The 14,712-nt window shown below is 42.9% G+C and overlaps 1 protein-coding gene across 1 annotated transcript in view; it reads left to right on the plus strand.

The window, feature by feature from the left end:
- The window catches only part of bend7 (BEN domain containing 7), a 67,302-nt gene that overhangs the window by 26,466 nt on the left and 26,124 nt on the right, over positions 1–14,712 (plus strand). Inside the window, exons 4-5 of the mRNA XM_072241392.1 lie at positions 2,369–2,485; positions 7,511–7,800. Coding sequence (XP_072097493.1) covers positions 2,369–2,485; positions 7,511–7,800 — 407 coding nt within the window. The remainder of the gene's footprint in view (positions 1–2,368; positions 2,486–7,510; positions 7,801–14,712) is intronic.

Raw genomic sequence — 14,712 nt, forward strand, 5'->3', positions numbered from 1 at the left:
TTAGATTCTCATGTGACATCATTTTACCCTCAATATTTTTGTAAAATAACTAGATCATTTCTGTGTTGAAACACTGTAATAACAATCTGTAATGTTATAAAATACAGTATAGTTCGCAATTTTCCAAATGTATTCATTTTCAGAGTTACAGAACAATACAGAACAGAAACAGGCTATTCAGCCCTACTGGTCCATGCAAACAAGAGTGCCCTTCTAAGCTAGTCCTACTTCCCACATTTGGCCTATGTAAGATCGGAAGACATAGCAACAGAATTACATCATTTGGCTCATCAAGACTGTTCGATCATGGTTGATTTATTAGCCCTCTCAAACCCGTTCTCCTGCCTTCTTGCTGTAACTTTGGCACCCTTACTAATCAAGACCCTATCAATCTCTGCTTTAAGTATACCCAATGACTTGGCCTCCATGACTGTCTGTGGCAATAAATTTCATAGATTCACCACCCTCTGGCTAAAGAAATTCTCCTCATTTCCATTCTAAAGGGGTGATCTTGTATACTGAGGCTGTGCCCTTAGGTCCTAGACTCCCCCACTGTAGGAAACATCCTCTTCACATTCACTCTATCTAGGCCTTTAAATATTTGATAGGTTTCAATGAGATTCCCTCCTTATCTCTTCCAGCCTCCAGTGAGTACAGGGCCAGTGCTATCAGACACTCCTCGTGTTTCATTCCCTGGATTATTTTCATGAACCTCCTCTGGACCCTCTCCAAATCTAGCACATCTTTCCTTAGATAAAGCGCCCAAAACTATTCGCAATACTCCCAAGTGCGGTCTGCCCAATGCCTTGTCATGCTTCAGCATCACATCCTTGCTTTTATATTTTGGTCTTCTTGAAATGAATGCAAACATTGTATTTGCCTCCCTTACCACCAACTCAGCCTGCAAATTAACTTTTTAAGTAATCTTGCAGAAGGACTCTGAAGTCCCTTCTGCACCTCTGATTTCTGAATTTGCTCCGTTTAGAAAATAGTCTACATCTTTATTCCTTCTGCTAAAGTGCATGACCATGTACCTCCCTGTGCTGTATTCCACCTACCACTTCTTTGCCCATTTTTCTAATCTAGCTAAGTCCTTCTGCAGCCTAACCTGTATACATAACCAAATTTAATTTAATTGTTGCTAACGTACCTGCCTCAACCACTTTCTCTGGCAGCTCGTTCCATGAATGCAACACCCTGTAAGTGAAGAAGTTACCACTCAAATCCCGTTTAAACTTTTCCCCTCTCACCAGTGTCCTCCAGTTTCTGGTTTCCTGTCCTGGGAAGAAAAGCATTTACCCTACCTATACCCCTCATCATTTTATGCACCCCTCAGCCTTTAACGGTCCAAGGAATAAAGTCCTTGCCTGTCCAACCTCACCCTATAACTATAACTCAGGCCCTCGAGTTCTGGCAACATCCTTGTAGACAATTTTTACTGTTTGATGCAAGAGGTTCTGCAGATGCTGGAAATCCGGAGTAACACTCACAAAATGCTGGAGGAACTCAGCAGGTCAGGCAACATCTATGGAGAGGAATAAACGGTTGCCGTTTTGGGTTGAGACACTTCACCAAAGGGTGGTGGGACAGGAAGGGATGCAACTGGCAGGTGATGGGTAAAGCCAGGTGAGGGGGAAGGTCGATGGTGGGAGAGGAAGGGAGGATGAAGTGAGAAACTGGAAGTTGATAGGTGGGAAATGTAAAGGGCTGAAGTAGAAGGATTCTGATAGAGGAGAGTGGACCATGGGAGAAAGGAAAGAAGGAGAGGCACCAGAGAGAGGTGATAGGCAGGTGGAGAGAGGAGAAGGAGGGGAGCCAGATGGGGAATGGAAAAAGAGTGGAGGAGAATGGGGAAGAAATTGCCAGAAGCTAGAGAAAATCTTTTTTTCCCAGGGTTGAAATGTCTAATACCAGAGGGCATACATTTAAAGTGAGAGGGGGGTAATTTCAAAAGAGATGTGAGGGACAAGTGTTTTACACAATGGCAGATGCCTGGAGTGGTGGTAGAGACAGATACATTAGGAGATTTTAAAAGATGTTTAGCTAGGTACATGAATGTGAGGAAAATGGAAGAATATGGACATTATATAGGTGGAGGGATTAGTTGAGCTGGCTATTTGATTAGCAATGTAATTGGTTAGGCACAACTTTGTGGGACGAAGGGCCTGTTTCTGTGTTGTACTGTCCTGCGGCCTACGCTCTGTATTCTAAATCAATGTTCGTGCTGTCAGGTTGGAGGCTGCCCAGACGGAATATGAGGTGTTGCTCCTCCACCCTGAGAGTGGCTGTTAAATGCTGGTTATTTTGCCACCTGTGCAGTGTTTCACGAAACAGAACTAACAGTAGAATGTCTGCTGGTTTTCTATAGGGGAGATGCCTTATTCTGCATTGGGGTCTAACTGTTGTATGTGCAATTGTCAGCCAACATTGCTAGCAATACTGCAGGAACTTCGGACGCTGCGAGAGCTGATGCAGGCACAAGCAGGTAAGGACTGATGTTGTTGTAAAAAAAAAGTGTGGATGTGTTTTAGATATGAAGTACAACACAACTTGTAATGGCTCTTCAGGAGAACCTCCCAGTGACCAGCCATTTCAATTTTACACTCAGTAGCCACTTTATTAGGTACAGGAGGTACCTAACAAAGTGGCCACTAAATGTATGTTCATGGTCTTCTGCTGCTATAGCCCATCCACTTCAAGGTTCGACATGTTGTGCATTCAGAGGTGCTCTTCTGCACACCAGTGTTGTAATGTGTGGTTATTTGAGTTACTGTCGCTTTCCCGTCAGCTTGAACCAATCTGGCCTATCTCCTCTGAGCTCTCTAATTAACAAGGTGTTTTTGCCCACAGAACTGCTGCTCATTGAATGTTTTTGTTTATCGTACCATTCTCAGTCAACTCTAGAGACTGTTGTGTATGAAAATCCCAAGATATCAGTGTATCTGTGTCACTTGGATTACATTTCTTCCCCATTCGGATGTTTGATCTGAACAACAACTGAACCTCTTGACCATGTCTGCATGCTTTTATGCATTGAGTTGCTGCCACACGATTGGCTGATAGATACTGTATTTGTATTAATATGTATGTGTACAGGTGTAGTTAATAAAGTGGCCACTGAGTGGATTTCCCACATGACAACATGTCTGTCCATGTTTCCAATGCTGATTAAGGCTGGATACAGCTTAGAGGAACATCTCTTCATTTTGGTAGTCTCCAACCTGATGGCGTGAACATTGAATTCTCTAACTTACAGTAACCATTCCTTCTCTGTTCCTGCCCCCCCACCTTTTTTGACCTACCCCTCCCCCCCCTCACCTTTTATCCACCTCCCCCTCCCTCTTCCCCGCTCTCTCTCTCCCTCCTCCTCTCTCTCTCTCTTCACATCATCTGCCCATCACTCGTACACTCCTCCCATTGGTTCCCCTCCCTTTCCTCTCCTATCAGATTCCATCATCTTCAGCCCTTTGTCTTTGCCAGCTGTCATCTCAGAGTTTCTACCCTCCTCACCTGGATCCACCTATTCACCATCCACTGGCTAAAGAAATTGTTTTTCATCTGTTATAAATGTAAAGCAAGTAGAGCAGGGGGGTTTACCCATGATGGACTAGGATGTATTTACATAACGTCCCTTTTGCTTACTTCCACACCCCATTGCAAAGAATCCGTTATCTTTTGAAGCCTGCAATGATGGGTCTAGCAGACTTTCATAATTGTTAAGTTCTAAACTTTCATATCTCACGGGTTGGCAGTGAGAGACACAGGAGGAATTTCTGTGAGTTGCTTCCCCCACCACATCAAAGAAATGTGGCGGTTTATATTTTCCCCACTGCTACAAAATGAAAATTGTCATTACAATTTTAGTGACCACGTAACAGCTTTTTAACAAACTTGTTTCTTGTTTGCTAATGCAGTGACTGTAACCACAACAAGTTTTCTTGCTGCAAGGTCTTTTCATTGTTGCTTGGATTTTAGTATTGGTACTGATTTATTATTGTCTCATCTACTGAGATACTGTGAAACGTTTTTGTTTTGCATGCCATCCATACGGATCATGTCAGATATTGAGGCAGTAGAAAGGAGAAAGAATGCGGAATAGAGTGTCACAGTTACAGAGAAAGTGAAGTGCAGGTAGACAAAATACAAGGGCCACATTGAGGTAGATTGGGAAGGTCAATAGTTTAGTGCAGGGGTCCCCAACCTGGCGTCCTTCGCTTAATGGTATTGGTCCTTGGCATAAAAAAGGGTGGGAGCGACAGGTGTATGACTGGTCAGTTCAAATGCCTGGTAACAGTGGGATGTCCATGAGCTTGGTGGTATGTATTCTCAGCTTTTTGTACCCTCTGCTTAGTGAGGGAGGGGAGAAATGAGAATGTCCAGGGTGGGTGGGGTCTTCGATTATATTAACTCTATTCAGGCGGCAGAAAGTGTAAAGCAGAGTTAATGAACAAGAGGCTAGTTTTTGTGATAGATTGGGCTCTGTTTGCAGCTGTCTGCAATTTCTTGTGGTCGCAGGCAAAGCACCAAGTTTGGATACATCTGGATAGGATACTTTCTGTGCTACATCTGTAAAAACTGGTGAGGATCATCTGGGATATGCAGAATTTTCATGGCCTTCTGAGGAAGCAGAGGCACTGCTGTGTTTTCTTGGCTGTGGCCAGACCAGGGCAAATCATTGGTAGCAGGAACTTGAAATTATGTTAGCTGTAGTGTTGGGCCTCTGAGCCAGATGCTCGTGGATTCAAATTCCTTTCCTTTTGAGGTTTAAGAACAAAATTTTAGGTTGGCACTCCAGTGCCATTCTGAGGGAGCCTTTCCACCTTCTAGCTAGCTTCCTTCCCCTCCCCCCAGCTTTTTATTCTGGCATCTTTCCCTTTCCTTTCTAGCCCTGAAGATGGGTCTTGGCCCGAAACATCAAATGTTCGTTCATTTCCATAGATGCTGCCTGACCTGTTGAGTTCCTCCAGCATTTTGTGTGTGTTGCTTAAGATGAGGATTGACTTTATTTGTCACATATACATCAAAACATTGAAACTGACAATGAAATATGTTGTTTGTATCAATGACCAACACAGTCCAAGGATGTGCTGGGGGCAGCCCACAAGTGTCGCCATTCTTCTGGTGATCAACAGATCATCTTTGTTATAGGGACAAAATTAAGGGACGTTTATCAGCCAGGACAACAGGAGGAGCTCTCTTGTTCTTCAAAGCAGCACTGTGGAATCTTCTCCATCTACCCAAGGGACCAGACAGAGTCCTGATTATCTAGCAGTTGGCCCCTACACCAATGCAACACATCGTGCAGCAGTTAAGGAGTAAGGGGCTTGTACTTTCTCCCTGTGACCATGCAGGTTTCTTCTGGGTGTTCCGGTCTCCTCCCGCGTTCCAAACGTGTGGGTTAAGGTTAGTGAGTTGTGGGCATGCTGTGTTGGCGCCAGAAACATGGCAATGTTTGCGGGCTGCCCCCTGTACGTCCTTGGACTGTGTTGGTCTTTGATGCAAATAACGCACTTCATTTGTATATTTTGATGTACATGAGACACAGAAAGCTTGAGTAAGCATTTTCGAGATAGATTTAATGAAAGTTTATAATGAGATTTGAAATTTTTAATAGAAACTTGGGGCAACTTTTTTCTTACACAGAGGGTGGTGAGTGTTGTGTATTTACTACATCAGTTAAATTTGAGTAATCTTGTAAGTATATTTGATTAAGCATTCTTGTTCGTTTCGATAATTTATTATGGGTTATATGTATAAATATGTAAATTGCATACGTCATCATGCTACCACGTGATACGTGCACACCAGCTTAAAATGAACTGAAAGTTAGACCCGCATTCCCGGTTTCCCACGTCTTCCTCTGAATTAGTTTAATGTTTTGAAGTTACAAATCAGAACAGTGAGTGTGTGGAGGAAGCTGCCAGAGGAAATGGTTGAAGCAGATACAAAAACAACATTTAGAAAGCACTTGGAGCATTACAAGGATAGGAAAAGGTTTAGAAGCTGATGGTCCAAACACTGACGAGTGGGACTTGCTTAGATGGAGTGTCGTGGTTAGCCTGGACCAGTTGGGCTGAACAGCCTGTTTCAATGCTGTTAAGTGGTTCACTTCAAGACACTTTAGGAGTAAACTCTTTTTACCATTTCTTGTGACATCTTTTACAAAATCGGAAGATCCCAAGCTGCTTTACCACTAATTGCATTGTCTCTATTGCGATGCAGAAAATGCAAATTTATGTAAATGACACACATAAGCAGTGACGTAACAACCATAAGAGTCATGTTGGATGAAGGTAAAATGCTCACCAGGACGGTGGGAAGAAGCCCTCTGCACAAAAGCAAAATTATAGTGTTTTAAACATTCACCTATGATGCCAAATGTGTTTTGGTTAAATAAATGTCATTAGTTACATAATTTTCTCAACCAGAGAAGTACGGCAACAGTTTTGCTTGTGCAGGGAGCTGTGGATGCAGCTCAGCACATCACGAATCCAGCCTCCTTTCCATGAGCTCTCCCTATATTTCTTGCTGCCATTGTAAAGCAGCCAACATAATCAAAGACTCCCACCCACCCTGGACATTCTTTCCCCCGACAAAAGCCTGAAAGCATGTACCAAGTTGAGGACAGATTCAATCTCACTGTTATCAGACTCTTGAACAGTTCCCTGGTACGATAAGTTAGACTCCTGACCTCAATTTTCCTCATTATGGCCTTGCACCTTATTTTATTTAGTTATTTATTGAGTTAGAGCACGGAACAGATCCTTCTGGCACTTTGAGCCTTGCTGCCCAGCAACCCCAATTTAACCCTAGCCTAATCACAGGCCAGTTAACCTATCAACCCATACATCTTTGGACTGTGGGAGGAAACCAGAGCACCTGGAGGAAACCCATGTGGTCACAGGGAGAATGTACAAACTCCTTACAGACTCTACCAGGGGATGAACTTGGGTCGCTTGTACTGTAAAGTGTTGTGCTTATTTTCTGCCTGTGTTACACTTCTTTTGTAAGTATGACAAAAGATATAGGAGCATCGAGTAGGTTCCGCCATTTCATCGTGACTGACGATTCCCCTCTCAGCCCCAATCTCCTGCCTTCTCCCCATAACCCTTCATGCCCTGACTAATCAAGAATCTATCAACCTCTGCCTTAAATGTAACACTTTATTCTGCATTCTGTTATTGCTTTACCTTGTTCTGCCTCAGTGCACTGTGTAGTTTATTGATCTGTATGAACAGTATACAAGATAAGCTTTTCACTGTATCTGTATGCACGTGCTATGTTGGTGCCGGAGTGTGGTGACACTTGCGGTCTGACCCCTGCACATCCTTGGACTCTGTTGGTCATTGATGCCATCGATGTATTTCTTTGTATGTTTCGATGTGTATGTGTTAAATGAAGCTATTTTTAAGGTGTTAAAATAATGTTTGGTACATTTCTAATTCCAGAATTAAATCTTTATAAACACAGCAAACGTCAGAATCTTGCACCTGTGTTATTATTTCCACAGGTCCTCAGAATGCAGTTCATGTGGCATCCACCCACACAAATCCATTCCGGTCAACTTTGCTACGGAATAAAATCATTAAAAAAAGACTGATCCACAGGCTCAGGCCTGTTCCGGCTCAGCCCAGTCGGAAGTTTCACAGTCAGAATGTCAGCATGCCACAGGCAGAGAAGAACCACGCATTGTCCACGGAGAGGTTGAATACAGACATGAACCCAAGGCAGGCTGCACCAGCCCGAGGAGAGAGCTGTATTCCTGAAATGGAAAGCATGCACAACAGTGATCTTTTAGAGGTAGGTGCAAGTATTTTAAACTCCTGCTCTCTGTACCATTTAGAACAGAGCTTCATTTTCCCCAGGGGAAGCTTTATAAAGCATTGGTTAGACCATACTTGGAATATTGTGAGCTGTTTTGGATGCCTTTACTAAGAAAATATGTGCTGGATTTGGAGAGGGTCCAGAGGATATTCATGAGAATGAACATTGACATGAAAAAGTTAATATATGAGGAGCATTTTGATGGTTCTGGGCTTGTACTCACTGGAGTTTTGAAAAATTGGGGGAATCTCATTGAAACCAATTGAATATTGAAAGGCCTAGATAGAATGGACATGTAGAGGGTGCTGCAGATAGTAGAGGGGTCTAGGATCATTGGGAACATTTAAAGCAGAGCCACAAACACAAGAAAATCTGCAGATGCTGGAAATCCAAGCAACATGTGCAAAATGCTGGAGGAACTCAGCAGGCCAGGCAGCATCTATGGAAAAGAGTAAACAATCGATATCAGGTCCTGATGAAGGGTTTTGGCCCAAAACATTGACTGTTTTCTCTTTTCCATAGATGCTGCCTGGCCTGCTGGGTTCCTCCTGCATTTTATGTGTGTTATTTAAAGTAGAAGGTTATCGGTTCCTGGTTAGTATGTGTGACAAAGGTTGCCGGGAGAAGATAGGAGAGTGGGTTTGAGAGGGAAAATAAATCAGCGATGATGGAATGGCAGAGCAGACTTGATGGGCTGAATGGCCTAATTCTGCTTCTGTGCTCTATGGAAATACCTTCATTCTATCTACCTTTTTGCAATCTCATCAGATTCTGCAACCCACTATGATTTCTGTGCTCCTCCTACTTAGGCATAGAACATCGTAGCACCGTATTGGTCCTTCAGTTCACGATGTCATGCTGACCTTCTAACCTACTCTAAGATCAATCTGACCCTTCTCTCATACATAGCCCTCCATTTTTCTATCATCCATGTGTCTATCAAAATGTCTCTTAAATGCCCCTTATGTATCTGTGTCAACCATCACCTATTACAGGACATTCCACGCACCCACCATTCTCTGTGTTTTTAAAAAAAAAACTAACTCTTTTACCTCCCCTATACTGTCAACTCGTATTAGCCATTTCTGCCTCGGGAATAAGTCTCTGGCTATCCACTCATTCTATGTCTCTTACCATTTTGTACACCTCTCATTCTCCTCTGCTCAACCTATCCTCATAAGACATGCTCTCTAATGCAAGCAGCATCCTAGTAAATCTCCTCTGCACCCTTTCTGAAGCCTCCACATCCTTCCTTTGATGAAGTGACCAGAACTAAACATAATATTGACATCTTGACTATCCCAAAATAACTCAAATGTCAAAGGGTCTGCATTCAATTTCTGAGGTCTAAACTTTGCAATCCTTTCCCTAAACCTTTCCACTTCTCTCCCTTTCATACCTTCTTTAAGGCACTCCTTATAGTGTGTCCTGTGTCTAAATATTTTCATAAATTTCCCTAGTTGTGGGTTTGGCAGGAAACTTGGTGAAATGTTCAGTGTGCCTGGTTATTTCAACATTATATTCTAACACAGTACTTTCATACATGATAAAATTATTATTTATTTAAATTCCAAATTGTTAATCTGAGTTTAAATTCCACAGTTGTTAAGTCTAGTGATTTGAAGGTCGCTATTTCGAGCCTTGGCTGAGGCAGCGTGTGTGTCCTTGAGCAAAGCACTTAACCACAGATTGCTCTGCGACGACACCGGTGCCAAGCTGTATGGGTCCTAATGCCCTTCCCTTGGACAACATCGGTGGCGTGGAGAGGGGAGACTTGCAGCATGGGCAACTGCTGGTCTTCCATACAACCTTGTCCAGGCCTGTGCCCTGGAAACCTTCCAAGGTGCAAATCCATGGTCTCATGAGACTAACAGATGCCTATTTATTTATTTAGCGATATAGCCCTTTGAGCTGCACTGCCCAGCAAACTCCCAGCAACCCCGATTTAACCCTAACCTAATCATGGGCCAATTTACAATGACTAATTGACCTATCCAGTATGTCTTTTGACTGTGGGAAGAAACTGGTGGACCCAGAGAAAACCCATGTATTTCATGCGGAGGACATACAGAGACCCTGCATAGAGGACACCGAGAGTTTGGAGTTCGTGGCGAGCTGTAATAGTGTTGCACTAACTGCTACACTGCCATGGTGCCCACAGTTGCTGTGGTGGGAATTGAACTCTGGTCTTGTCAAAGTCAATGTTAAGTTCATACATGCACAGGTGCAATGAAAAGATGAGCAGCATTCATAAGAAAAATCATAAATTAAGCACAATTTTTACAGAGAACACAATTCAGACATTAAAACAAGTCAGAATATCCAAAGTGGTTCTAGTGGTGGTAAACTGTAGTGATGAGGGTAGTGCCAGTTGGTTCAAGAACCGAATGGTTAAAGGGAAGCAGCTGTTCTTGAACCTGGTGGTGTGGGACTTTGGGCTTCTGTCCCTCCTGCCCGTTGGGAGCTGTGAGAAGGTGGCATAGCCCGGATAGTGAGGATCTTTGATGATAGATGTTGCCTCTTGCAGACACTCCTGATGGTGGTGAAGGATGTGCCGGTGGTGTATTGGGCTGAGTCCACTGCACTTTGCAGCTTTTTGAGTTCCTATGCATTCAGATTGCCATACCAGACCTTGATGCAACCAGTCAGGATTTTTTCAAAATAAAATGTTGTTGGTGTTTGATGGCATGCAGACCTTATGGAGCCACCCACTGGCCGGGATCGACCATGGATATTGCGTCCTGTCTGTCTATGTGATACGCAAGCCAGAGCAGAACGATATGGATAGCTCTTGTATTGGACTCCCTCTCTCCACACGGCCGATGAATGCGAAGGAATGGCAGAGACTGATACAGTTTGGCACCAGCGGCGTCACAGAGTTGTCAATCAGTATTGAACTCAACGTTCAGGACTGCCTTAGGGACTCCAGCTCCGAATTTTTCCTCTAGGTTAAATCCTGAAATCTTCCCCAAGAGTGGGAATATAGCTGCAAGGCAACAGAGGTGTGAGATCAGAGTTTTCCTTCTCCTAGATAAGCTACCAACCGCAGCTGACATGTGCCATCTGCCCTTAACCTCCTAAGAAGGTAGAGACACTGGCACACTTTTTTTGTGATTACATCTATGTGCTAGGCCCAGGACAATTCACCCAATTTGTTGGCGCCCAAAAATCTAAAACTGACCCTTTGACTGAGCTGTGTCTGCACTTTTTCTGGTGGTCAGTACTTACAGATTGCAGGTAAAACTTGTATTCTATACCTTACCAAAATTAATTTATTAAGTATTCTGCATTTCAGTGAAGCCATGGTTCAACTATCTCTCCATTCCCCCCACCAACAGTGCCTCCATGTATCAGAAGATCTCTCTCTGATCTGAAAGCATTGACTGTCTTTTGAGGGAGAGGATTTGATTTGGCAACTCCCTTACAGTGAGGAAATGTTTCAGATCGTCTTTCCTGAATGGTCTGAACTAGACACTGACCACATCTGAGAACATTTCTGTATTCAGTATGTAATGATCTTCCCAAAACTACCCACCAATTTATCCTCCGATAATAGGTCTGTACAAACTCTAGGAAGAGGTGCAGTCGACGTTTCAGGCCGAGACCGTTCGTCAGGGCCTGAAACGTCGACTGCACCTCTTCCTAGAGATGCTGCCTGACCTGCTGCGTTCACCAGCAACTTTTATGTGTGTTGCTTGTATTTCCAGCATCTGCAGAATTCCTGTTGTTTCTGTACAAACTCAACAGGATTTTTAAAGCACGTTTGCACCTTGAGGACTAAATAAATTATGCAAGTAGTTCCTGATGAGATTCTCGAGCTGATTAAATACGATAATGCAGCGTTATCAGTATATCCAAATAAGAACAGTGTCTGTGCAATATGTAATTAAATGCAATGCAGTTTGCTTTGAATTTTTCCCACTATAATTAATTGAAACACCTGTTTTGCACTTCAAAAGATGCCTATTTATTATTTTGCATTGTAAATTTGTAATTAATCTCCTGGGAGCAAGAATGAAGAAACTGTGGGTACACAGTGTAGTATAAATACAGACAGAACTGCAATCTTCTCCAGCTCCAAACCAAAAGCAGAGGGTTGTACACTCTGCCAGCTCCATCGTTGGCTCTAGCCTTCCCACTATCCAGGATATCCTTAAAAGGTGATACCTCAAGAAGGCAGCATTCATCATTAAGGATCCCCATCACCCAGGATGTTTTCTCCTTTTCTCGTTGCTACCATCGGGGAGGGGGTACAGGGGCCTGAAAACACATACCCAATATTTTAGAAACAGTTTTTCCCCTATCCCATAGAATTCTGAATGATCCATGAACATCTCCTCACTTTTTGCTTTCTTTTTACACTACTTATTTATGTTTTTTATTTTTCTCACTGTAACTTCTTTTGATGTGTTGCACTATACTGCTGCCTGAACACAACAAACTTCACAACATAAGTCAGTGATAGTAAATCTGATTCTGATTCTGAGAAGCCCAACTCTCAGGAACAAATTACCCTTCAACTATCAGGCTTCTGATCTGGCGTAGATAACTTTACTCAGCTCGTCTCTGAATGAACTGATTCCACCATCCATGGACTCATTTTTAAGGGTTCTACATCTTCTCAGTATTATTTATTTCTGAGTGGTGGGATGGAGATACATCTCACCAGAGGAGGTATAAGGCACTCCTTCCCTCCGCTGGTCTGCAGGTCACCCTCGGGCAAGGTTTAGCCCCCTGATCAGGGGCACGAGAAGCCATGGGAGCAGGTGGTGGATGGTTGTATGAGCAGCTGATGCATATCACAAGTCCTGGTTATGCAACCACTGACACCAGGCAGGCAATCTCTGAAGAGTATTGATAATGGCTGGAGTCACCTGTCTTGTAAAGGCACTGCCCAGAAGAAGGCAATGGCAAAACTGTTTCTGCAGAAAAAGTTTGTTAAGAGCAATCATGGTTATGAGACCATGATCACCCACGTCATACAACATGGGACAGAATTATGATGTTATTTATTTATTTACAGTATTTGTTTATTTGCAGTTTGTCTCCTTTTGCACATTGGTTGGTTGTCAGTCTTTGTGTTTAGTTTTTCATTGATTCTATTGTATTTCTTCATTCTACTGTGAATGCCTGCAAGAAAATGAATCTCAGTTTAGTATATGGTGACATATATATACTTTAATAATAAATTTACTTTGAACTTGCATATAAATGAGTCTCAGGGTAGTATATGGTGATACATACGTACTTTGATAATAAATTTACTTTCAACTACTCTGCTGGTTGGCTGGTGGCGCAGTGACATCAGTGCCAGACTCCGGAGCGAAGGCTCTCGAGTTCGACTCCAAGTCGGGCCACGCCACCGAGCACGCTTTCCATCCGTACCAGGTTGAGCGTCGAGCTAGCCACTCGGCCTCATAAAAAACAAGGGTCGAGTCAGGAATGTTCAAATCATGACCTGGTTAATCCAAAAGGAGACCAATCCTGACACTATGCGCCAGACAAGAGTGACTGACTGTCTGGTGCGACATGCTAGGAAGGAAGGAGCTGCTCTGCTGCCCCATTCATTGGTTAAGTTCTGCCCGGCTGCTCAGCGTTTATATCTAACTCTGTTCTCAATGTCAATACTGAATTTGCTTCCATCATCCCTTAACACAGTGTGTTTTTCATCAGGACTTCACAGCTACTTCCCGTCAATCATTCGGTTCTTGAACCAACCGGCACAACCCTATTCACTGCAGTTTAGCAACACTCTGACCATTTTAATCACTTCAAAGCAATCATTATGTTCTCTTCTACACTCCGATACTGAAGAATGATGATAAACAATCTTGAATCTTTGCACTTCTGTTCTACGCGTGTTCTTTTTTATATAAAATTTATGCATAATTTATGTTTAATTTGTTTTTTCTTCTTGCCATTGCTATTTATATGAGGCTCTGTGCCTGTGATTCAAGATTCAAGATGGTTTATTGTCATGCATTCAGTACACAAGTGTAAAGGAATAAGAAATGATTGTTAGCTCAGATCCAGTGCAGCACAAATAATACACGTTAGCATAAAGAACACAATAAAAGAAACAAAAATAACACAATAGATATAAGTATAAAAGCAGGCCTTTAAAGCACAATGTACCAATAACACACACGTAGGCTGATTGTATGTACATAAAGTGACACCAGGTGATGGGTGTGTAGTGGTGGAGTGGGTTGGTAGTTGGAGATGTTGATCGATCGTACTGCTTGGGGAGAGTAACTGTTTTTGAGTTTGGTGGTCCTTTTCCATATATTTGTCTTTGATGGTGGGTCCTTTGTCTTACCCCTTCTGAAGTTTCCCATCAATTCTTTAGTCTTACTGACATTGAGTGCAAGGTTATTACTGCAACACCACTCAACCAGCTGATCTATCTCACTACTGTACGCCTTCTCGTCAATGTCTAAAATTCTGCCAGCAATTGTTGTGTCTACTACAAGTATGCTTTCCATTGCACCTCTGCACATATGGACCTGTGCGTATGACAATAAACCTAACTTTGCGTATAAATCTCTGACTGCTTTACTAATCATCTTGACTTGTTGGGAAATTGTGTTTTACCTTCTGCAGTCCCTCCATCAGAGCCTGGTTAGTTCTAATGTCTAAGGGCTGGAGTTATAAGGAGAGATTGAATGGTCTGAAAAGCATAAACACTAGCAATTCTGCAGATCTTGAGTCACGCATTCAGAATGCTGGAGGAGCACAGCAGCTATAGAGGTATATAAACAGTCACTGTTTCAGGCCAAGGCCCTTCATCAGGATGGAAAAGAAGGGAGCAGAAGCCAGAATTAGGCTTCGTTTGTTCTCACTGGAAAGTAGGAGGTTGAGGGGTGACCTTATTGAATATAAATGGTC

Source organism: Mobula birostris, chromosome 23 (genome assembly GCF_030028105.1).
Source record: "Mobula birostris isolate sMobBir1 chromosome 23, sMobBir1.hap1, whole genome shotgun sequence".
Classification (NCBI taxonomy): domain Eukaryota; kingdom Metazoa; phylum Chordata; class Chondrichthyes; order Myliobatiformes; family Myliobatidae; genus Mobula; species Mobula birostris.